Raw genomic sequence first — 23,090 nt, forward strand, 5'->3', positions numbered from 1 at the left:
TCTCTTTTGTCTTGTTTCATAAAAAAGGCGGAAAATGATTCGGTTGAGCCAGGCGAGCAGACACTTTTCTCGGCACTCGACTCTAGTCAAACATTTTCCTGTTTTTGGGCCAGAAGAAAGATTAAAAGCTTCAGAGTAATCTTTTTTTATAGTTTTGTAGCTACTCTATAACAATGTTTTTTTTTCGTTCGTCAAAGTGAGTTATAAAAGTCGTAATCAAAACATCTAAAACATAAATTTGGGTTATTTTTTCGGTGGGCCATATATTAAGAGAAGCCTTGGGTCTATGAAAGCTTATGTATGAAGAACCCCCCCTTCCCCCACATCTCCAGTAGAGACAATTGCTCTTGCTCACAAACCTTCCCTGGACACGAAGCTTCGCTATAATTGAGAACTCAATTGTTTCGTCCTATAAACATTACCTACAATTGATTTTTTTTTTTAGGGAACTTAAAATCTGTGTAGAGTCTGGTGAAGACTGCATGGGATATCAGATCGAGTCCCAAATTACAAACATTAGCCTAGCGTTAAATGTTACTGAAGCAGATAAAGTTTTGCTCATGAAGGTATAAATACACACTTTTTAGTTCCTAGCTCTTATAAAGTCAAAAGATTTTTACCATCATCAGAGAGCAATTTTGTACTTTTGATAGTAAAATAGGCTAAATTTATCTTCTTTTTAACATGATAACTAGCGGCTACGCACCTAGAAGCCTCTAGGGGCACTTAAAGATTGAGGGGCATCTTTTTTTTTGGGGGGGGGGGATGAAGATACCCCCATCACAATAGTCAAAATCCTTCGCTACAGACAAAAAAGCTTACTACTTTATATTATAGGAAATAGGATATATTAATACAAAAACTATAGTTTTTCTTATTAATTCTAGGCTTGTTGTCGAGATATAAAAGATTATTTTCCTGAACAACAGAAAAGATTGACATTAAATGCTTATAATGCAGCTAAAAAGGTAAATAAATTATAAAATCATTTTTTCATACAATCAAGAATTATTTATCGTGTTCCAAGTTTTTTTTTCTCGAATGTTTTGTGAAATGAGAAATATAGGTTGTACGACTACGTACAGAAATGTTTTTAGTTTATCCTGTTATTTAAATTTATAATATTCGTATTTCTGACTAAGCCATACCTTTCAAAGACGTCCAAGAACTCCAAAATTGGTTGTAATTTTTTTTTGGAAGGGTGGTTTAAAATTTAATATATTTCTCAAAAATTTGGCACCTCCTCTCCCCTTGGTCGTCTCTGCTACCTATAATAACCAGTTCCTGGCCTCAGTATGTCAGATGTCCTACTCTAATTCTACAAAATTTATATTTTTATATCTTTGTGATTCTGTGGTTCATCTGAACCATCTACTTCTGGAACAAGTGCATTCATATATAACATTCGTTATTTACTTGATCTTAGAATTAAGGTATTCATTTTATCATATGCTTTCTTTAGGTCAAGCTGATTGATCATATTAAATCACCAAATTTCCATTTGAATGCTTTGGATGCCTTTCTTTTTCAAAATGTTGAGTTTGACCCTCAGACTTTCATCAGGAATCTTTTAATGCTTTTAGAATAATTTATTCTTCAATTTCTGTAACATGAAACAAATAAATTAATTGGTTGTTTTGATAAAATTTAATTTACATCAAATAATAGGTCATCATAATATTCTAATTGAAATTGATTCAAATAAAGAAATAAACTTGCCTAATTTTATAAATAAAGCATTAAAACTTTATTTTCAGTGATTTACAAGAAAATCATTCTTATCTCAATGCCGCGTAAGATTTTTTAGAAGCGCAGCTACTCTAAACGAAGTGTCGGTCTATTCGTCTGTATCACAGAGTCAATTAACGATTAACTAAAAGTTTTCTAAAGTAACCACAAAAGAAAGTAAATATTTTTAAAAAGAATTATTTGCGTAGATTTTGTAATTCTAAGGTCATTTTCACTGCAGATGACATTAGATGTCAGCCCTTTTATAGATATCATATGGTATATGTAAATCTTATTTTTATACTTTTCTTTCTTTAATTAATCATTTCAAGTTTCGCCATTGACCATGTGTTCTCATACCTTTTTGATGGTGTTGAAACTTGTGTGTACATATGCGTGTGTTTTCATGTAATTTTCTCCATGCTGTGCTAGTTATGTAACTGTTATGCTATTCTTGATATCTTTTTACAATAACTAACAATCCTTAAAATAAAGTAACAGGATGGCTGTGTGTTTGTATGTTTGTACCAAAGGATCTCGCTAAATGCTGAACCGATCGGGTTCGCCTGAACAGGGTAGCTTCTCATAGGTCCTGGAAGGTTTATGACTATTTTGGGGGAGGTTCCCACCACCCTCCCCAATAAAATCGAAAACAAAATTTAAAAATAAAAACGCCGCCCTGCGGACATTTTTGCAATTAGCTAAAAACATAACTAACACCATCTATCGGCGAAAAAATTAGTTTTGGTAAATATTTGATTTTAGAATAGATTGAAAGACACAATTTTACGTGTCCCTAGAGGCCTCTAGGGGCGCAGCTTCTAGTTAGATTATATCTCTTAGAATTTGAACATAATTATATTTAGGATTTTGATAAAGATACTTGGATATTACTGTAGAAACCAGGTAAAATTATGCCTAAATATTTTTTTTTAAACGAAGCGTTGTCAAAATAGGGTCGGTCAGTACGTTCGTTACATATAGCAGTTTTGTGAATTCAGGCATGTTAGAATTATGCTATCAATTTCAAACTTTGCATGATGATTACCTAATGGTAGAAAAAATATAACTTTTTTGTTCGTGAACAGAATTAGCGATGATTGAAATAACCAAAAAATGTCAATATCGTAATTATAGTTGAAATATAATTACCCTTGGATTATATTATTTAATAAAAAATATTCTATCTAAGGATATGGATAAAGCATTGGATGTATTAATTGGTACAGAACACAATGTGGAAATAATTCTTGATGAACTTGTGGCTGGTTATCTTATCTATGGACATTGTAGCAGGTTAAACATAAAACTCTTCTTTTGAAATATACAAATATTTTTTAAAAATATTTAAGTGGTTAGGTTTCTTTTATTATTGTGGATTAAAAAAGGACACCTGGCATATTCATTTTCAGTCCCCCTCTTTCAATTTTAGTTTTTTTTAAAGTATTAAAAAATGGGGGAAAGGTTAATTTTTACTAGGGGCGTTTTCTTTTAGAAGGGTCGTGGCACCTTTCCCCCCAAATAGTTATAAACCATCCCATGACCTATGAGTAGCTTCACTGCAAAGTAGAACCATTTGGGTTAAGCGGTTAGCAAGATCCTTCGGTACAGACAGACACAAAGACATAGACGTTGTTACTTTTATGCAAGAATTACTTTTTATTTTAGGGGAGAGTTTGAAGAAGCAAACAAAATCTTGACATTGTTAAATGATAAGAATGTGCCCCACGGCAAAGGTGTCAAGTATAACTTCATAACTGGAACAGCCCGCTATGCGAATCTTATAAAAGAAAATATTGGTGCTCATACGAAGATATTAGAGAAATATATGAAAGATTACAAGCCTGGCCAACTTAGTAAGTTTCATTCATAATATTTTTTTCGTTACTTTAAAATTCTGCTATTCCTTTTTTAATTCAATGTTTTATACCATTTTTTTATTGTTTTAAATGTTCATGAAGAATACTTTAAGCAAATGTATTAACGTTTTTAGTAATCCCTTATACTGTTACTATTAAAAAAAACACGATTTTTATTATTTTTATTATTTTGATACGTTTTATATGTTTTAATTAGACAATAATTGAATATTAAGTTTAGCTAATAAATAAACATTTAGTTTTTCCGTCTGTATGTTGGTCTGTAGGGCTAACCTGCTTCTACAAATATTCATGCTTTAGTGTTGTTGGAATCTCTTGTGCAAGTGTCAGGCACAGAGTGGGAGCCGCTAATATTGGACGGATTAGAGAAATGTAACAATAACCCCGTAGCACTGTCCAATAAGGCAAGAAGATTCGTCAAACAGCTGATAGAGGCAAATCAGTTGGAAACTGCTAAGAAATTGGTGCTTATGAGTAAAGAGGTATATTTTTATTATAATGATGGATTATTAATTTAAATATCTCGTGATTTAGTCATGAAGAACTCGATAAATAATTATAAAAAGTTAAAAAAAAAACGGTATTTCCAAATAAAAATCGACATGTAATTATTGATTGTGAAAACATGAACACTATACCGTTAAATGTTTTCATTTTCATGAGTATAGTTAGGCGCGCTTCAGTCAAAAAAGTGTCATACATGATTACTTTAATATCTGAAATTAACCATTCTTTCTTTCATACCTATAAAATAAAAAAGGATGAAATTTAACAACTCCTTGAATCAGAATTGCATTTCTCGCATCGTATTATAAACAGCTTTCCGCGGACACAAAATGTACAGTTATAAGATTAAATCCAGTTTTTTAGCCCCGAGAGGCCGAGCACGGGATAAAAAAACTAGTTTTGATCTTATGAGTGTGCATTTTTATATTCGTAGAAAACTGGATATAATATGATGCTAGACATAATTTTTCAGTGTGGCTGAGAACCGGTTCTAATCCACTAGATATGAATTGGTTTCGAAGCGATACGGGAAATAACTAGGTATTGTTTTTAGGAGAAACCATCGAATTTATTTGAGTTGCAACAATGGAACACATCTGTGATATTATTGACTGAAATTTTGTCTATCGAGACAAACCCGATGAAAGCTTTAACAAATATTTATGAATATATAGAACCTGTTTTTCCTCAAATTATAGGCATAAAATCTTATACTAAAATCAATGTTAGAGACAAGGAAAATGATTAGTAGTTATCGCATCTGGACAAAAAACTTTCATATCCCAATCTTTTTTATTTTCTTGAACCACATGCTGCATAAATTAAAATTAAATGAATTGATGGGATCATAATTAGGATAGTATACCTAGTAAATAATTTTTAAAAATAATCATCTATTTTTAATGATGTCTTGTTTAATAAATCCACATTTTGGAAATATAATAAGATTTTATGTATGATAGAAACTTCCATCATACTTGCTGTAGACCTGGCCTTTCAGAAACCTGCAAAATTTCAATACTGCATTTCCATCATCAAAACTTTACAAGAAGAAAATTCAAAATTTGATATTAGGGTAAATTTTTTTGTTAACCGGCGGCTAGTCGTACACATAACCGTACTGAAGGTTTTGAGTTCGAGCCTAGATTATATACTACATTTAACCTAAAAGGATAATAATATTTATAAAAAAAAAAAATTTGCCTTGCCCTATAATTAGGAGCAATATATTATTATCAAGATTTCCAGATAGATGACGTGTATTATTTCAAAGCATTCAGTGATACCTAGCAGTAGCTTACGGGGATATGCAATTGAAAAAAGACCATTCTTATAAAAATCAAATGCTATGTTATGTATGTCATACTAATATTAAGAAGAATATGGTAGGGAAATTTAATTTAGATTGTAATTTAGTTGCTTCGCTCCTGCTTAGGTTGGGTGGTTTCCCCTCCCCTCACACCTTTCAGTTAATTTGTTATATTTTCAGCAAAGAGTTGAAAGAATGCTGGCTCAAAATACCCAAGTCAGATTACAGAAAGTCAAAACTGAAAATGATGTTCTTTACATTATAGATACTCTATCAAAATTAGGTGAATTATTTTTAACAATTTCAAAATATTTGCATAAACTTTTATATAAAGTACCTATTAAATATTTTACTAATAAAGCTCAGTGTAGGTATTTATACTGGTACCCAAAGTTTTTATAAATATAGTTTGCGATTGATTGGGGTATTACTAGAAAATCTTGAATGGTTTGTACAAGCCATTAGTGTCCAAACTTTTCCACCGATAGTTATTATCTTCAGAAGAGATGATTTTGCTTATCTTAATTTGAGGTGTAAATGTACATACATTAATTTCTCGCCCAATGTCTTATCTCCTGTGATATCTGAATAAAACTTTCTGTCAATTGATTTCTTTGCATTTCTTTTTAAAAAAATAATATTTATATAGGAATGAAAATGATGGATGCTGAGTTTCAATTTGCCATGTTTAAACTTATTCCCAAGTCAGTGGAATACACGTCTAAAGAGCTTTTAGATAAGTAAGTTATTTTCACAAAAGCGTGACGAGCAACAACGGCATCCTCGAACCGGTGGCCGTGACTAAAACATTGCGCATTCGCTCGTCGTCGGGAAGGTGAGGGTTTCGTAAACTTCGTAAAAACTAAAGACGTTAAAAATTGTTCCTACTGCTGGTATGTCAAATGCGCGACCATAGTAAACAGATTAGGGGAATGCCTTGGGTCAAAAGCGTCGCAACTCATTACCATACACTGTTACAGACAAAGGTCGTACAATCAAAGATTTGCTTGTCTGTTGGGTGTAACTTAACTTGAAACCCCGGTTATTTGGAACAAAAAGGATGAATATTGCTACCCTTAGTTATCCTTGCTTCTCTGAATTGCTTTGCTTTCATTCTTAGCTTAACAACATTTACAATAACTAATTCTCAAATTCTAGGATATATGTAGTGCGAGAAAAATTAGAAAATGTTTGTAGTAGACAAGGGGGTGTCTACTCAACCTCAGTGCTCTGGTCACATATTATTAAGCACCTGCTTACTATTAGAACCCCAGTATCATTCTACACTGCTAGTAATGCTTGTAAATTATTAGGTATTATTTGATTTATAAACTTTGATTTCCTTTAATTATGTGCTACGAAAATATAGGTAAGGATAAAAAAAACAAAGAAATTCTGTTTTAATATGATTTTTTTTTCTCTCTGGGCCATATCCTTAAGGAATTCAATTGAGAAGTAACACAAACAATTCCTCCCACCACTCCAAACAGCCTATAACCTACCCCTAGATAAAAACTAAATTTCTTTTAATATTGGGAAACAAACGGCCCAGCCGTTTACGAGTTCTTGATGGACATACAGACAGATTCTGCCGTTTCAAATAAATAATTATTTTATAGGAAGAGTGTATGGACCAAAGAGATTGTATGAAAGCTTGGGCTATACACTATTAGCTACCTCAGACATAATTTCTTATGTTAACATACTTCAGGTACATATTTAATGAAAAGTTAATGCAAAGGGATAGTTGCACGAAGTACATTTAAACTTGAATTTTATTGAGCCGCATATTTTAATTTCAATTTTCTACCAGGTTGGTAGTTTTAAAAATATAAAGTCTTGAAAATCGTAATTTTTGGATAAATGCAACACAAATGGCTGTCCTTTTTTCACAAAAAGTATGACTATTTTGGTGGTGCCTAATTGATTGCTATTTATTGTAACGCAGAATTATATATGTTAGATGGTATTCTTGTGACTTATGCTTGCAATCAAACTTGTTAAATGCACTTAATGAAACTATCCCATTTAAATGCATACTATCCGATTCCAACACCCCAGCTGTCCCTCTCTTACTCATTTACACTTTCCCTCGGAAATTAATAACCCATTTTATTTCATTTAAAACAATCTCATTCGTTTCTTACCACTCCCCTCTTTCATAAATTTATATTACCTCTAATTTTACTTATGTCTGTTTTCTGTATGTAACTAGTTCATAGTAAAGTTTAAATTATGAAAAATGCCATCCTTGTGTTTTTATGTACAGGTATCCTACAATAACAGTTCAGTAAAGATGGATGGAGTTGACTACAGAGAGTTGTGGAAGAGCCTGCCGGTGGCTATGAACACTGCAAAGAAATATCAACAGGATATTGAGGGCCTTATTGAAGCGCTCATTGATGAGTTGGTTGCAAAAGAACTACCTGTCCCGGAAAATATCAAGTAAGACCAGAAACTTCAGTTTTATAATACACCGAACGTTGGGTATTTTTATCAGGAAGCGAATGGTTTATTTGACATTTATCTTCCAAACCGTGTTATAAATAAAGATGACAAAAAATAATCCTCAAAAGATATATTAGAACTGAAGTAGTCCAGAATTGATCATACACATCTTTTTAACTTTACCATTAAATACATTCGAGCAATATGGCCTTTTTGTGAAATAAGGGAGATTATATGTTGGAGTAGTTTGAATGGGTAATCAATCAATCAATTAAATAAAAACGCAAAAGTATTTTTTTTGTTAATTCTTACACGTATAATATCACTTTCAGGTACAGATTACAGAAAGAAAAGCCCCACCTAGCAAAACTTTTAGAGAATGTTAAAGTTTTTAATGTACTGGATGTCAGAAGTAAAATACCTCCACATTTAAAGAAGAAAGGAAGAAAAAATAAAAACAATCACTAAATGAAAATTTGAATAATAAGGAGACGGAAGAAAACTATTATGCCTATGAATTTAATGGTTTCACCTAATACATATTTATATTTTCTTTTATTGATAACTTTTAAACCAATTACAATATACAAAAAAAAATCTTAGAATTTTTTTCTTCAGATATTCCTCAATATCCTGTGCTTTTTAGTCATATTTATATGACAATATTTTTTTGATTTTAAAGAATTTTTCAGATTATCTAGTAATGTCATTACTAATACAAAGTAGACGATTTTGTACTCACAATGTGGGTGTAATGAAAAGAGCGTCAATACTTTCCCAAGAACAGAGATATAAAGCTGAGAGGTAAGCATAATATTTAGGGTTTTTTAGTTTTCAAATCTACTCTAAAATTAAAACATGTCCCTCTTTATGGTACAGTCACGTAAGTAAAAAGATATGTCTGCCTTTATCCTTTCACTCTACACTTCTCCCCGTATTTGCACATTTCGTGGTCAACATACTTTTTAAAATTAATTTTACTCTTTCATATTTTACCTTTAGATTAGGTATTATTTATTCTTATAGTTTATCTCATTTTTCTTCATTCATGGGGGACGTTCATTTAATACAAAGTTAAATCTTTCATGATTAAAGTAAACAACTAGACCTTGCTTTTCAGTATTGGATATAGAATATACGTGGATATTATGACAGGGGAAAGATTGCCGTCAATTTAGGTTGCTTACATGAAACTCATTTATTGGTCAGCTCGTTCAGGGAGTAGGAGGGGAGCGACATGGGTTAGGGGGTATCGTTATTTTAGCCAGCTGTGAGTAAATCTTTATTAGAGAAAATGATAATCTGGTTTAGCATCCAAGTAATAGTATATCCATTAATTATTTCAGAGAATTTCGAGTACAGGTGTCGGAAGGCGTGGACTGCTTTAGTTACCAAATAGAATCATACATTGAAAATCTCAAGACCCATGGACAAGCAACTGAAGCTGATCTTATAACCCTTATGAAGGTAAGTTATATGCGATGCAATATCTATTAATATACATCACTAATTAATGAAACGGGCATTTTAGTAATTTTGGAACAGGGAGATGGCGAGGGGGTCAAACTAACAGAGCTACTGGAAGCTAACTTTGTACACAAAAGAAAAAAATCTTTGGGTGATTTCTCTCTGGAGGGTGGTGGTACTCTCCCCAAAATTGGTTATAAACCTTCCCAGGACCTATGAGAAGCTAACCTGCAAATGAGAATCATATCGGCTCAGCGGTTAGCGAGATCCTTCGGTACAAACAGACAGAGATATATCCTGTTACATTATTATAAGGATTGTATGCACGATTCTTCTACGTTTCAGATTACTGTAGTACAATATAAAAAGATGTAATATTAGTTTGTTGATTAATTTTCTAAGAAAACAAGGATGACAACCTCCATAAAAGCGAAGCACTGAAACGGTAGGACAAACGGACATTAACACTTGTATCGTGTCAGAACTGAATAATCATAATATAAATGTATAAGAGTCAAAGCAAAATTGTAAGTAAATTTGTTGAAAAACTGCTTGATTCATACTTACATTTTTAGGACTTGATTATAGAGTTGCTTCGCTGATTACATTATACTTTGTTGTCCCCGGAATCAATATACCAAAAATCAGATCAATCGGATGATTAGATCACATAAAAATTTGTTGTTAAAAAAGTAAAAAAATCAACATGTTTAAAATGGACGTACGGACATTTTGGTGATGATTATAGAGTTGCTACGCTTTCTAAATCGTACCTAACTATTAAAGGAATGACCATGCAAAATTTGAAATCGATAGGACAATTCTAACATGCCTAAATTAACGAAAAAAGCTATCCGTTACGGACGTACGGACGTACGGACGGACCGACCCTAATTATAGAAAAGCTTCGTTTTTAAAAATATGCACTATTTCTGTTCAGGGAGGTAGGGGACATTGGACTGTAAATTACACTGGTACCCAAAGTTTCATAACCAAATTATCTTCTTTGTTAGCTCAAAAACTTTTTATATTTTTATTAAACTTTCATTGGTCGGTTCCAAATTAGTAATGTCCAAACTTTTCAACCAATTATTTTAATCTACAGAAGATTAATTTAATAAATTTTTAAACGTTTCCTAACCAAATTATTTTATTTGTATCAAAATCTAATATACATTGGTCTGTTCCAAACTCTTAGTGTTCAAACTCTGAACCGAAAATTTTAATATACAAAAGTTTTAACTTTTTTTTTATCATCATTAGAAATGTATACCAATTTATCGTCAATTGTCTTATCCCCTAAAAAGCCTGATCCGTGTTAGATGAGTTATCAAGAGTTGATTGTTCTGTAATTGGTTATAAAACTAATCACACAAAACCTTCTGGTGTGATTTCCCTTCAGTCTGTACTGGAAACGGTAGGACAAACGGACATTAACAATTGTATAGTGTCAGAACTGAATAATCAGAATATAAATGTATAAGAGTCAAAGCAAAATTGTAAGTAAATTTGTTGAAAAACTGCTTGATTTAGGATAATGTTTTTGGACATACTTACATTTTTAGGACTTGATTATAGAGTTGCTTCGCTTATTACATTATACTTTGTTGTTCCAGGAATCAATATACCAAAAATCAGATCAATCGGATGATTAGATCACATAAAAATTTGTTGTTAAAAAAGTAAAAAAATCAACATGTTTAAAATGGACGTACGGACATTTTGGTGATGATTATAGAGTTGCTACGCTTTCTAAATCGTACCTAACTATTAAAGGAATCACCATACAAAATGAAATCGATAGGACAATTCTAACATGCCTAAATTAACGAAAAAAGCTATCCGTTACGGACGTACGGACGGGCGTACGGACGGACCGACCCTAATTATAGAAAAGCTTCGCTTTTAAAAATCTCAAATATTTAAATGTTTTTTTTAGGGTTGTCAACGAGATATACTAGATTTTTTTCCAAAAGAGCAAAAGAATTTGACAACTTTAGCATATGAAACTGTCAAGCAGGTAAATTCTAATAAAAAGTGAAGCGATTCAACAAATTGACAAATTTTGCATGTCAGTCTGTCAGTTTCGCCCGTGGTATTATTATTTTCGTCAGTCTGTCTCTTTCTAGCTTTCCTTTTCATTCATGTTTTGCAATGCGTTCCGCATATTCCAGGTTTTCTCTTCTCTATTTGTGTACTAACGGCTTTACCCGTATCAAGAGACTCTTTGTTCAAAAAGAGAAAAAAAAGCCTAAAAACATTCCCAAGGCTTAAATTTAAATAGCCCAAAACCATCCCGGAACATGTGATTGTGCAAGTTTCCTTATAAAGTAGTAACTATGTTTAATTTTCTATATCTTTTCCATCTCTGTCAAAAGCCTTATCCATAACTGTGTTTTAATTTTTAATACATTTTTTGTTTAGGTTTTTGTTAGAGACACAAAAACATCAAAACTTTATTCCTCGGTTTTAGATGCTTTTATGTTTCAAAATGTTCCTTTCAAACCTCAACAATTACAAAGGTGAGGAAAAATTCACAGCTGTTTGTTGGTTATATCTTAAAATCTAGAATTTTTTATATGCTGAATTAATGTCTTTTCTTGTTTCTAGTGAGTTGGAATCATACTATGGACCTCCAAATACCAGGTTGATTTTCGTAACATAAAAAGATTATCTTCATTTTGTTTGAATTTATTTTTATTCTTGTATGATAAATGTTTGATTTTTTTTAGAATTTTAGAGAAAATAATTGGATATCACTGTAAAAATAAGGTCTGTGTTCTTCTTACAGATTTTTAAAAAAGAAACATCAAAATTGATTTTCTAATCTTTTTTCTAATTTTTATATAGATTATGTATCTATAATGTATAGAATCTAATTTTTTTGTTTTCAGGATTTCGATGAGGCTATGAAAATATTTGATTGCAAAGAAAATGGCCTTAGTTTAAATGATAATGTTGCTCAATATCTCATTTTTGGTTTATGTGCGAGGTAATTTTATTTTTCAAGTGGGTACTAAATTGTCGGCGTATTAACCAATCCCTCCCCCCCCCCCCCCTATAAAAAATTAAATCTACCTGGACCAAAACTAAGTAAGTATCCTTGAAAATTAAGAAATGATCAGTCGATCTGTTTACGATATCTTCCTGGATAAAAAAAATAGACATTCAGCTACTTCAGTATATTGTTTTTACGGTGTAGCTACTATAAATGTTTTCTTATTGGTCTGAATGTTTGTCACGCCAATATCTTATCCTTTATAGACACTATATTTCAAAGGTATTGTTATAATGTCATAGTTTCTCATTTTAATATTCAAACAGACTGTCGGACAAGCTTCATTCTACTGTGATAAGAAATATTCATATTTTTTAGAGGTGATTATGTAGAAGCCGAGAAACTTCTGGCAAACCTTGAATCTGGACCTATACAGATTGCAGGATCAGATAAACAGCACAAATCATTTCTAGAGAGCTTTATTATTGGCGCAGCTGCTAATAACAACATTGAGAAGTTGGAGAAATATCTTGACGAAATTATTGTTGGTGATCAAGGTATTTCAAATTTTAAAAATGGTTCTTCTTGTTCCTATAGAAAGGATTGAGGTATGAAGCCGCCATACTTTGACATCGAGCAAATTTGATATAATAAGATAAAACAGGTTTCGGCACCAATCTTATTTTCTACGTAAATAGAGGAATACTAAAATTAAATCAGTTTAGTTTATTGATAAAACATTTATCTAATATGTTCTATAAATTAGAATTTGATATGAATATTTCTATTTAGCTTTGTTAGATGCTCTTATGTATGTTAGTGGATCAGAACATGAACCAATAATTCTTGACAGACTTCCTGCTTCTAATTCATATAATTTGAGCTTAATTGTAAGGTAAAGACTTTGTTATACAGAAGTTTAATTTCTATTTATCATTTCAAATGCCATAATGAAACATATAAAATATCATTCCATAAAGATTTTATTTGTAGGCGTCCTTTGAAACAGTTATTAGAAAATAATTGTCAGGGAACAGCAGAGAATTTACTCTTAAAAACAGAAGAGGTGAAAAATTATTTATTGTTTTATAACTATTTTGTGGGAGGGTACCTCAGCTCTGATAGTTAGCTGTTAATTTTCTATAAAGCTTTTGTGGCTGACTTATTAGGATTGTAATGTTTAAATTTACAATTTAATGTTTAATTTATAGTCACACATATATTATTCAAATCCAACTTTTTCTTTTCAGCTTAAAATCAATTCTACCAGCAAAGAAAAAGTGATGAGAATAAGTCCATCTGTCATTTATTTGGAAAGTGTTATCTATACAAAAACTGACTCGGAGAGAGTATTGGATACTTTGAACAAACTTTTTCCTGTGGATTCAAAAATTTTAGGAAGGGAATTATTTTTTTAACTTTGTGCCTTATCAAGTTTTTTTTCTTCAAATTTTGTTCTTATAAAAAAATCCTTTTGAGGCAAAATTTAGTTTTTTTTAGATTTCACTTAGGATAATAATGCAATTGTGCAATTAAGTCATTTTAGACGTCTAAAAAAGGACTTTGAAATAGTTACTTATTCACTTTAAATTAGAAAATAAAATAGTTCTTTATCCTGACGCAGAGAGATCAATTGTATTACTGATGGATTTATCCTTTGATGACCCAAGAACAAAAATTTTTTGTACAACAATTATCAAATCAATTTTGTCGGGAATTCAGACGCCAGAGTTTCGGGTATAAAAAACTTTTTGATATTCAACTAATTTTTTCAAGAGATGACAACATCAATGAGAGCAAAGCTTAACTAGTATTGACAAACTTGCCCTTTTGTACGTAACTTTAGAGATGGGTTGAGTAAAATATTATTATTTATTGCCCTGGAATCACCATTGAAACAGTCTGAACAGCATTTAAAATATTATTTTTCTTTACTAGAAAAATGTGCGAAGCTTACTGAGTCAAAACATCTATGAGAGAATTAAGGAGGCAGAAACAGAAGAACAAGTTTTCTATATTCTTAATCATACTTCAGATTTAGGTAATTTTTAAAAGCTTTTTCACATCTAGTGTTGGTTCGTCCGTCCGTAACTGATAGCTCGGTCCATTAATTTAGGTCTCATAAAATTGTCCTTTTGAATTCAAATTTGATGAGATAATTCCTGAAACAGTTAGGTACAATATAAAAACTTTATAATCATTACCATAAAGTTCTTAATTGAGTCCATGTTATGTCCATATTAAGTATCCTGTATTTAAATAATGTTGGCATATTTTCATTCTGATTTTTGTTTCATAATTCTAATTAATTTTAAATATTAATTGCGTTGTAACTTCACGTTTGCTAATCTTTTCTTGTCTGATTTGTTGCGCTAATCTTTTATGGAGGTTGTCATCCTTTTTTAAAAAAAAAGTATGACAACTTTTATAAAAGCACAGCTTAACAAATAAGAGAATTTGATGGGCTAACAATAAATTAAATTTAGAGTAAGGGTATGAATGTCTTTTTAATTGTTGCAAAACTTAACTTTGACAAATTCACTGAGTGAAAAAGTCTTTGATACTTCTTAGTTATTTTTTATTGAAATATATTTCGGTGGACATTGCACCCTCTTCAGTCTTGAGTTTAGTTGGATGTTAAAAGACAATGACATATGAAAATAAATTCATCTATGAAAAAACCTGCATGCCTAAATGTCCAAAAAAATGTTAGTATCAAAAATATTGGTGGGATAATTCCAGGTTTAACTCTTTCTATAAAAAAAATAAATGTTATGGAATATGTTTTCCTAAAACTCATCCAGTTAAGTTCATTTTATTCTAAAATGAATTTGTAAAGATATTTTGGGACATTTTTATAAAGCTAAAAAGTTATAAATTAAGGGTTGAAATTGGATCATATGAAAGAATGGTTAGAGGCCATGAAAAAATTATTGCCCTCACAGTCAACTAAGAAAGAACTCATTGAAAGGTAAATAAAGCTTTTAAAACTTTATATAATTTTGCATTTGGTATAGAATTTACAAATTAAGGAATATAAATTAGTCAACTGAATATTTGATGGCACAACCTTGGTTGGGATAGCGCGTCATTTTCAAATCTTATTAAGGTGTCTGACAAAGCAGCAGAAAAGTTATTTATATCATTATTGGTATATTGAATATCTCTAACAACTACGGACAAGCTACACTAAATTTTCGACGTGCAGTATTATTGAAAATTATAATAAGTTTTTTTAAAGAAAAATAAATAAAAACGACGTCCTTTACAATTATATAAATTTAGCGGCAAAAGTAGAAAGGGAATATAAGCAGACAAACAAATATCAACAAATTGGTTTTAAGAACGTTCTAGACTAGTTGTTATGTAAATATTAATTATGTCATGAATTTATAATGTTAGTTGTTTGTTTGAAGCATATTATCTCTAAAATGGCTGATGTGATTTTATTTCCCCTTTCAAATTTTACATTTACTTATATTAATGTATACACGTTATATGAATGTACTTTTAGGTCCAAATGGGTAGTTAAAAACCTGTCGGGTTTGTTAATGATAAACGGAGGTCTATATAAAGAAGCTACGATATGGACCTACATTATGAAACATCTGTTCATGTGCAGAACTCAATATTCTTTCAGTGCAGCTGATAATCTCATTAAGCATAGAGGTAATTTAGATATCTGCAAACTAATATATTCTATCCCTCGATTTATAAAATAGGCGTAATCGTCGTTGTAACTTTTCTACTTATTAAAAGTACAGCTTATATTAAACTAGGTTATGTCCGTATTTCCGTTCGTGTAATTGGGAAATACCCCTGACCCTCCAAGAAGATAAAAAGATTCAAAGATGGGCGCACCTACACCTTAAATAGATGAAACACAAACCCCCCAGAAACTAAAAAAATTTTCACTGCACTGCAAAGGAGAGCCATGTCATCACACATTAATTTACATACAGACAAAAAAAAGCAGATACATACAGATATACAGTCACACGTGACTTTTTGCCTATTTCATATAAGGATTTATGAACTTGTTTGACTTACTTTTTTTAAAGGCTTTTTAGTAATAGTACATGAAATAGATAAAAACTATTAAGCTTTTAAAGCTTTTTTACAAAATAGACGTAGTATTTTATGAATCTCGATATTTATGAATATTTGTTTAATTGTTTTAAATCCGCTAATAGTTAAAATTGTCCTTGTTAAAAATATATACCTATTAATTTAGAAAAGTAAAAAGATATAAAAATTTTAAGTGCATAGGTATGTTTATTAGTTAGGATCAGATTTCAAGATTTGTTTTTTTCTATAAGTTGTCTACGTTTTCAAAACATAGAAAGTGCTTTAGGGTTAAGATAAAATTTATTTATAGTTATCTCTCTCTCTCTCTCTCTCTCTCTTTCTCTTTCTCTCTCTCTCTCTCTCTCTCTCTCTCTCTCTCTCTCTCTCTCTCTCTCTCTCTCTCTCTCTCTCTCTCTCTCTCTCTCTCTCTCTCTCTCTCTCTCTCTCTCTCTCTCTCTCTCTCTCTCTCTCTCTCTCTCTCTCTCTCTCTCTCTCTCTCTCTCTTTATTTTTAATGTTGCTTATAATTTTACAATAAATTAGCCACATGTGATTTTTAACAACAAAAAACATTATTAAATTCTATACATGTTTTTTTAAAATTTATGCATCTCATGCAGGAATATTTGGATTTGTTAATGGATAATGAATCCCCGAAATAATGAACAAAATATTTAAATTTTTATTCTTTCCAATTTGTATTCAAAATTGACATATTTTTCACGTGTCTCATCACTGCATCCCTTATATTACACATGGTAAACATATGGTCAGATTTGTATTCATTCTTAAGAATTTGAAGATTTTTGCAGCAAATCTATTGTTTAAATCACCTACGATGTGTCCGGCATCTCTGTTTTACCTTTTATATTACCTTCTTATTCATGTTCTGTTCTTCAACTTTTCTTTTCTTTTTTTTATTAAATTTATATCTTATATAAGTTTTTTCTTTACTCTTCATTAATTACCTATTGAATTATTTGACCTTTTTGGAAGGTTTTTCTGTCATGATGTTTTTTACTAAGGAGTTGAGATTATATTTAAACCACGGAGATTAGAGGAATCTCTCGGAGACTGCCTTTTGATCACAAAAGATGTTAACATTTTTGTCAATATACTTGAGGTTAGCCATTATTTCTTAACAATCAAAAAATATTGTATACGACTTATCCTTTTTTATTTTGTACAAAGGTCATTTGGGAGGGGAGGGGGGGGGGACAATGACCTATGATAAGTTACACTGTAAAGGAAAATTATATCGGTTCCGCGGTTAGAAAGACAGACACAGATCCTGTTACTTTGGTTGCTAATATTATAACGCTATTGGACAAATTCCTCTCAAGTTTTACATTTCAAGTTACTATTTTGCATCATTTTGGGCAGTTGCATCCTTGTTTTTTTATTCATAATGTTTTGTTTAATTTTTTATCATATATTCGCTTATGAAATAGGGGGAAATGTTGCGTTAATCATATATCACACTTTTATATTCCCCTTTCTGTATATAACCCAGGGATACATGGATAGGGTTATGTGAGATAAATTAATCTTCCAAAATTTTAAAATATTGCCTATATTAAATCTTGAAATACTGGTAGGCGTATTTTTGAAGGAAGGTGAATTTATATCATATTTTCCTATCCATGTTTCCCTGATATAACTGGATGGACAATTTTATAAAGTACAAACTCAACTAAATATTATTTAACATACTGTAGCCTTACATGTGTGTTAGTACTTTATAAATATTTATCTTTCATAAAGTTTTTTTTGTGGTTTCTATTTATGTGTTCATGTGCTTAAAATAGTTTTGTTTAGTTGTTTGTTACCTTTTTATGAAATGATTAAAAATATTATAATAATTATTTGATTTTAGGCTTTCTACTTGGATGGTACAGTGAAGAAAGAATTTTATGAATACAGGGAAATATCATTGTCTATTCCATATGCTGTTAATGTTGCACTGAAAGCAAATGAGAATATTGATAAACTTCTGGAAGATATATTTCAAGAGTTTTGGAGCAGAAAGATTCCCATTCATCAAGATATAAGGTAAGTTAGTTTTTAAAATTTTGTTTTATGCTGATTAACTTATAGTGCAAAGTAGGAAGATTTTTGTCTGTACTATAAAATCTCGTCATCAACTGAACCAACTAAATTCTCCATTTTGCTTTCTGCCGAAAAATAATAGTTACTGTTGAGGCTAGAGTAAAAGCCGCTAGGTTTTAGTATGTCCTTCCTTCTTTTAATTTGATAAATAATAGATATGTTTCTTTGTGTTTAATTTATTGATTTATTTTTAGGGATATATTGCATAAACAGATAGCCAATGAATGCCTCCGTGAAGCAGTCATTAACTTGCCAGCATTGACATTCAAAGCTAAACTGAAAAAGAATCTGAACAAAAAGCCATGGCAACCTAAACCACCTGTTGTTGGTGAACTATCCAAGATGGAGTATTCACCTCATGTTTAGAATTTGAAATTGCGTAATTTTTCAGAATAGAAAATGTCGTCTTTACCAGATGTCGCTGAGTCTGGCAAGTTTGTCTACGAAAATGCTGAGCATATAAAGGTTGCCAAAATTTCCATGATCAGTAGCACTGCTACAAATTGTCTGTAATTCAAATTCTAATGGAACATCTTTTTTCGTGCACTCCCTCTCTTTCATTTATGTAAAATATTTTTTTCATACAACATCTTTTTTCCCCATTTTATCTTTATTTTATGTACCTTGCTCTCTTATTTTTATATCAATTCATGAAAGAGTTTTTCTTTCTTACTTAATATCTCTTGGCCTTATTCATTTCAAAATATTTGATTTATTACCTAACGTTTTCAATGTGTAGTTGGACAATTTATTATTTAGATCCTAGAGCCTGGACTTAATAAATGTGCAGAAGACATTAGCCAGCAAATTTTGTCTGGTCAACTTGATCTCAAGTCAATGTTTGTCAAAACAGATGTTCATCCTCAGGAATCTTATTCTCTCTTTTACATTATAATTCTCAATTTTAAAACAACAAATAAAAAAATTTATACTTCATAATCTCAATAAGAAAATATAACAGTTTTTAGACAATTTTAAAGGGCTTTTAATTCATTGTAGTATCATCTAGTATGATTGTTTTAGCCTAATCATTACCTATTGTAAGTTTAATTTGAAAACAGAGGTTAAAATAACGTTTTCAGTAGACAGCAGATGAAGAAGGAATAGAGTGGGTTGTCTTTGCGGATACTCTCAACTTTTCCTTCTGGACACAAGAAACTGATCCTCAATATGTGGTTACTTACAGGTTTGTCATAGCCTACACACACAATCATGCCATAACAAAATGGAGGACAATAGACATTTATTATAATGTTATTCTTGTATCAACCATAATTTCTGTTTTGTACCTACCTAGTAATTTTCATATTCTCAAACAGAGTAAAAAAATAATTCGTACCTACCTTTTATACTAAATACGTGAAAACTACTTAGTAAAAGAATAAAATTTATATTTAGGAATGAAACTTACAATGGATACTTGGCATTATGTGCAGCAATAAACAGATCTTTAGGTAATTACATATTTTTTAATGTAACAAGTATTAAGTAAAATAATCCTTATAAAGTAACAAGGTTTTTATAAAGTAACAGGTTGATTTTTTCTGTGTGTCTGTAAATAGCTTAAAATCTTATAACTATTATGTTTATGAGTATGTTAATATAATTTTCAGGGCTCCATACAGGAGCATATCTGAAGATGGTACCTCACCTCCCCCAACAAAAAAAAAATAGTTTTTTAAAAACAAAAATAAAGTTGGGCCTCTAAAAAAAGTAACTTTTGACTCTTGTTTTTGTCTGAAAAGAAGCCATAATTTATCTATGTCATACTTTTTCATCTTTTCAAGCCCTCTTTTCAATATAGAAAGTCATTCTTGAAATTTTTTGCACATGATGCTTCTACTAGATGCTGGAGTAAAGCTAACAAAGCCAGAATTCTACAAAAACGTAACTGAAGAAAAACTTAACGAGCTTCTTATGGGTGATGGTGGAATTCCCATTCCGTTACTGAAGGAAAGAGTCAATTGTCTACATGAGGTAATTATGAAAGCAATACTGAAGATCTAGTATGCTGCGGCGTTTATCAAGTAACAAGAGAGGGGAGGGGGTGGGGAGGGCTACAATGAAAACCTTTACAAACAAGCTGCCTTGGTAGGTCTTATTTTTTTATTTTTTTTTTATTTTAAAGGTGACCTATTTTATCACACATTTAGTTAAGAATCTTGCCTCTAGGGGCATTCTTTCATCTTTAAAAATGGGTATAATCCTGCTTCGACCAATATCCAGTTTGGTTGAAAAATATAGACAGTTGTACCTTACTATAGATCATTTGATCAGCAATTTTAGTGCTATGGGTTGAATCTTCAGTTAAAATTTGCTGTACTTATACCTACTTTCTTTAACCTAATTCTGTCAAATAAAAGTATAGATATTGTATTCGTAGTAGGTATATATATCAGGGAGTAAGGGAGGGGACAATGGGCAATTAATTCAATATAAGAGTTATCAAAGAAAGGGCCTGAAATCCAGTTTAATCCAATAAATTTGTAGGAAATTATAAAGGGATTGTTAATTGAATAATAGATTTCCATAGCGTCATGTAAAGTGAAATCGCAACTTGTTTTTGATGAAATATATTGAGGTTTTTTGGTGTGATTTTTATATTAAAAGATTATTGGACCCGGCCAGCTGCTAGCAAGAATATGACTGCCCCTTTTTATTCTGTTTATTTCCCTTGCCCCTTGCCCCCACCTCCCTTCTCCCTTCTCCCCGTCTGCTACATTCCAAACTAACACAACGAGTGTTTATTTCCCTTGCCCCCCACTTCCCTTATCCCTTCTCCCCGTCTGCAATATTCAAAACATAAATAACGAGTAGCGGCATTTCATGCGCAAGTCCCCAAACTCAGTCAGAAACTGCTAAATTCTTGCACATTCCCTTTAAGCCAGTCCCCAAAGTCTGAGACTCCTAAAAATTGAATATTCGATCCATTGTTCCCTCCCTTACTCCCTGTATATATATATAGAAAAACAATTTAGGTTGGTAGCATATTATGTGACGAGTATGATGGAAAGTTTACCAACCTCATGAATAAATGTGATAATTCTGCTGACAAACTTCTGCAACTTGTTCTACAACATTTTAGTTGCTTCAGAGATATTTCTACATTTCAGGTAAAACCTTGTTCTAGCAAGTTTACCTTTCCTTACATGGCATGCATTTCTCCAGAGAGAGAGGGGACAATGGGCTGTTTAACACACAGTCCCATACAGTTTTATAACAACATATTCTTATTCTTTGGCTCAACAACTTTGGGGACTTTAGTGAATTTTTATTGGTAGCCACATTAAGATGAGAGTTCAAACGTTTCAAACACTAATTTTAATCTTTTGAAGGGGTAATTTGTTGTCTTATCATTGGATATGTACATCGATTTACCGAAAATTGTCTTATCCCTTAAGATCCATGCAAAGAAACAATAATCTAAACAAAATATTTTGTTCTAGGGAAGAACAGTATCTATTCATAAAAGAGCTCAGATCCTAGTCGCTGATCTTTGGTGCCTTTTTGAAGGTAACTAAATGGAATTATTTTTTTCTCAAATATGGAAACTAGGATGACATTCGTATTCAATTTAAAGACTAGGTAGGTAGGTATTATGTTTACGAAACAATCCTAAATGTAGGATGGCCTTCCAATGGCCATGCTTTAAATGAAAGAGCATTATCTATAATACAAAGTTGAATGATGTCTGTCCGTCTGTCTGTCTGTCTGTCCGTCCGTCCCTTAAGATCTCGGTAACCACTGAACCGATTGGATTCTACTTTTCATGAAATATACCTACTAGTCCTGTGGTGGTTTTAATCTATTTCATTATAATCCCAATCAATTTTTTTTGATTATGCAGATGATACCAACTATTTGGTGCTGCACCACATGTACTACATTTTTTTTAAAAAATTTTCTTGGGGCAAAGCCCCTAGAGGCTGGGGACGAAGTCGCTAATGTATATTAAAGAATAAAAAATTGCAATGTTAAGGCACTGGAAAGGGAAGTTTCCTTGATATTGATAAACTGACAATGTTTGCTGACTACAGGGTGCCTCAGTCTCTACAACATTACGGGGTCTTCCAGTAAGTGATTGAAACTATTAAATATTTAAAATATATGCAAGTGAGATGAAAATAAATTAGCCTAGACTTTCATTATAACAATTTTTAAGGGATAATAATGATATTACTACCTATGTAGATAGGTACCTATGTTATTTTTTCATGTAAACCCCGAACAAACATATTATGCAAATCTGAATTTTCAAAATAGCAGCTTTATTATTCATTTAGGATGATTTTACAATAAATATGAAATGTAGATGCCTCTTTTGGTTACAAAATTCCACTGTTATTTTTTAATTAATCAGCACCAATATAGCACAAGATCTCAAAAACAGCATTTGGGGGTAATACTGGTGAACAAATATACTATGCAAATCAAAACAAAGCAACAAAAAAAAGGTTTTTTGGCACTTTTATCCTCTTTTAAAGATTGATTATGATAAAATAATATTTTTTTAAGGGATTTATGCATTAATTATTATGAAATATAGTATAAGGTAGAAATTAATGATTTTTCTAAAT

At 31.2% G+C, this 23,090-nt stretch overlaps 3 protein-coding genes across 3 annotated transcripts in view; all 3 read left to right on the plus strand.

Moving 5' to 3' along the window:
• On the plus strand, positions 1 to 8,565 carry LOC145318173 (uncharacterized). Its single transcript, XM_080159523.1, has 17 exons — positions 1 to 135; positions 446 to 566; positions 888 to 968; positions 1,463 to 1,559; positions 1,754 to 1,793; positions 2,595 to 2,634; positions 2,921 to 3,024; positions 3,397 to 3,584; positions 3,909 to 4,090; positions 4,669 to 4,813; positions 5,078 to 5,190; positions 5,605 to 5,707; positions 6,074 to 6,164; positions 6,583 to 6,737; positions 7,044 to 7,135; positions 7,694 to 7,869; positions 8,205 to 8,565. Exons 1-17 carry the CDS (start codon positions 35 to 37, stop codon positions 8,338 to 8,340), a joined length of 1,965 nt encoding a protein of 654 aa, XP_080015649.1. The 5' UTR covers positions 1 to 34; the 3' UTR covers positions 8,341 to 8,565.
• On the plus strand, positions 8,553 to 18,913 carry LOC145318133 (uncharacterized). Its single transcript, XM_080159485.1, has 18 exons — positions 8,553 to 8,676; positions 9,219 to 9,339; positions 11,279 to 11,359; positions 11,764 to 11,861; positions 11,950 to 11,985; positions 12,072 to 12,111; positions 12,234 to 12,331; positions 12,716 to 12,894; positions 13,130 to 13,232; positions 13,331 to 13,403; positions 13,588 to 13,733; positions 13,960 to 14,074; positions 14,276 to 14,378; positions 15,221 to 15,308; positions 15,852 to 16,006; positions 17,430 to 17,527; positions 18,281 to 18,456; positions 18,708 to 18,913. The coding sequence occupies exons 1-18, from the start codon at positions 8,576 to 8,578 to the stop codon at positions 18,877 to 18,879; spliced, it is 1,983 nt and encodes a 660-aa protein (XP_080015611.1). The 5' UTR covers positions 8,553 to 8,575; the 3' UTR covers positions 18,880 to 18,913.
• The window catches only part of LOC145318247 (queuosine 5'-phosphate N-glycosylase/hydrolase), a 6,121-nt gene continuing 1,932 nt past the window's right edge, over positions 18,902 to 23,090 (plus strand). The window contains exons 1-8 of the mRNA XM_080159574.1: positions 18,902 to 18,978; positions 19,273 to 19,378; positions 19,597 to 19,699; positions 19,912 to 19,967; positions 20,360 to 20,490; positions 21,492 to 21,626; positions 21,960 to 22,026; positions 22,493 to 22,586. Of these exons, the coding sequence (XP_080015700.1) occupies positions 18,913 to 18,978; positions 19,273 to 19,378; positions 19,597 to 19,699; positions 19,912 to 19,967; positions 20,360 to 20,490; positions 21,492 to 21,626; positions 21,960 to 22,026; positions 22,493 to 22,586 (758 nt within the window). The 5' untranslated portion in view covers positions 18,902 to 18,912. The remainder of the gene's footprint in view (positions 18,979 to 19,272; positions 19,379 to 19,596; positions 19,700 to 19,911; positions 19,968 to 20,359; positions 20,491 to 21,491; positions 21,627 to 21,959; positions 22,027 to 22,492; positions 22,587 to 23,090) is intronic.

Source organism: Acartia tonsa, chromosome 1, assembly GCF_053477335.1.
Source record: "Acartia tonsa isolate MP-2025a chromosome 1, ASM5347733v1, whole genome shotgun sequence".
In the NCBI taxonomy this organism is placed as follows: domain Eukaryota; kingdom Metazoa; phylum Arthropoda; class Copepoda; order Calanoida; family Acartiidae; genus Acartia; species Acartia tonsa.

Excerpts from the sequence above, each read along its gene's own strand:
- LOC145318173 (XM_080159523.1), top strand. The coding sequence starts at position 35 with ATGATTCGGTTGAGCCAGGCGAGCAGACACTTTTCTCGGCACTCGACT. Across the intron at positions 969-1,462 it reads CTTATAATGCAGCTAAAAAG|GTCAAGCTGATTGATCATAT; the intron begins GTAAATAAATTA and ends TGCTTTCTTTAG. Across the intron at positions 7,870-8,204 it reads CCTGTCCCGGAAAATATCAA|GTACAGATTACAGAAAGAAA; the intron begins GTAAGACCAGAA and ends TATCACTTTCAG.
- LOC145318133 (XM_080159485.1), top strand. The coding sequence starts at position 8,576 with ATGTCATTACTAATACAAAGTAGACGATTTTGTACTCACAATGTGGGT. Across the intron at positions 9,340-11,278 it reads ATCTTATAACCCTTATGAAG|GGTTGTCAACGAGATATACT; the intron begins GTAAGTTATATG and ends TGTTTTTTTTAG. Across the intron at positions 14,075-14,275 it reads TTCAGACGCCAGAGTTTCGG|AAAAATGTGCGAAGCTTACT; the intron begins GTATAAAAAACT and ends TTTCTTTACTAG.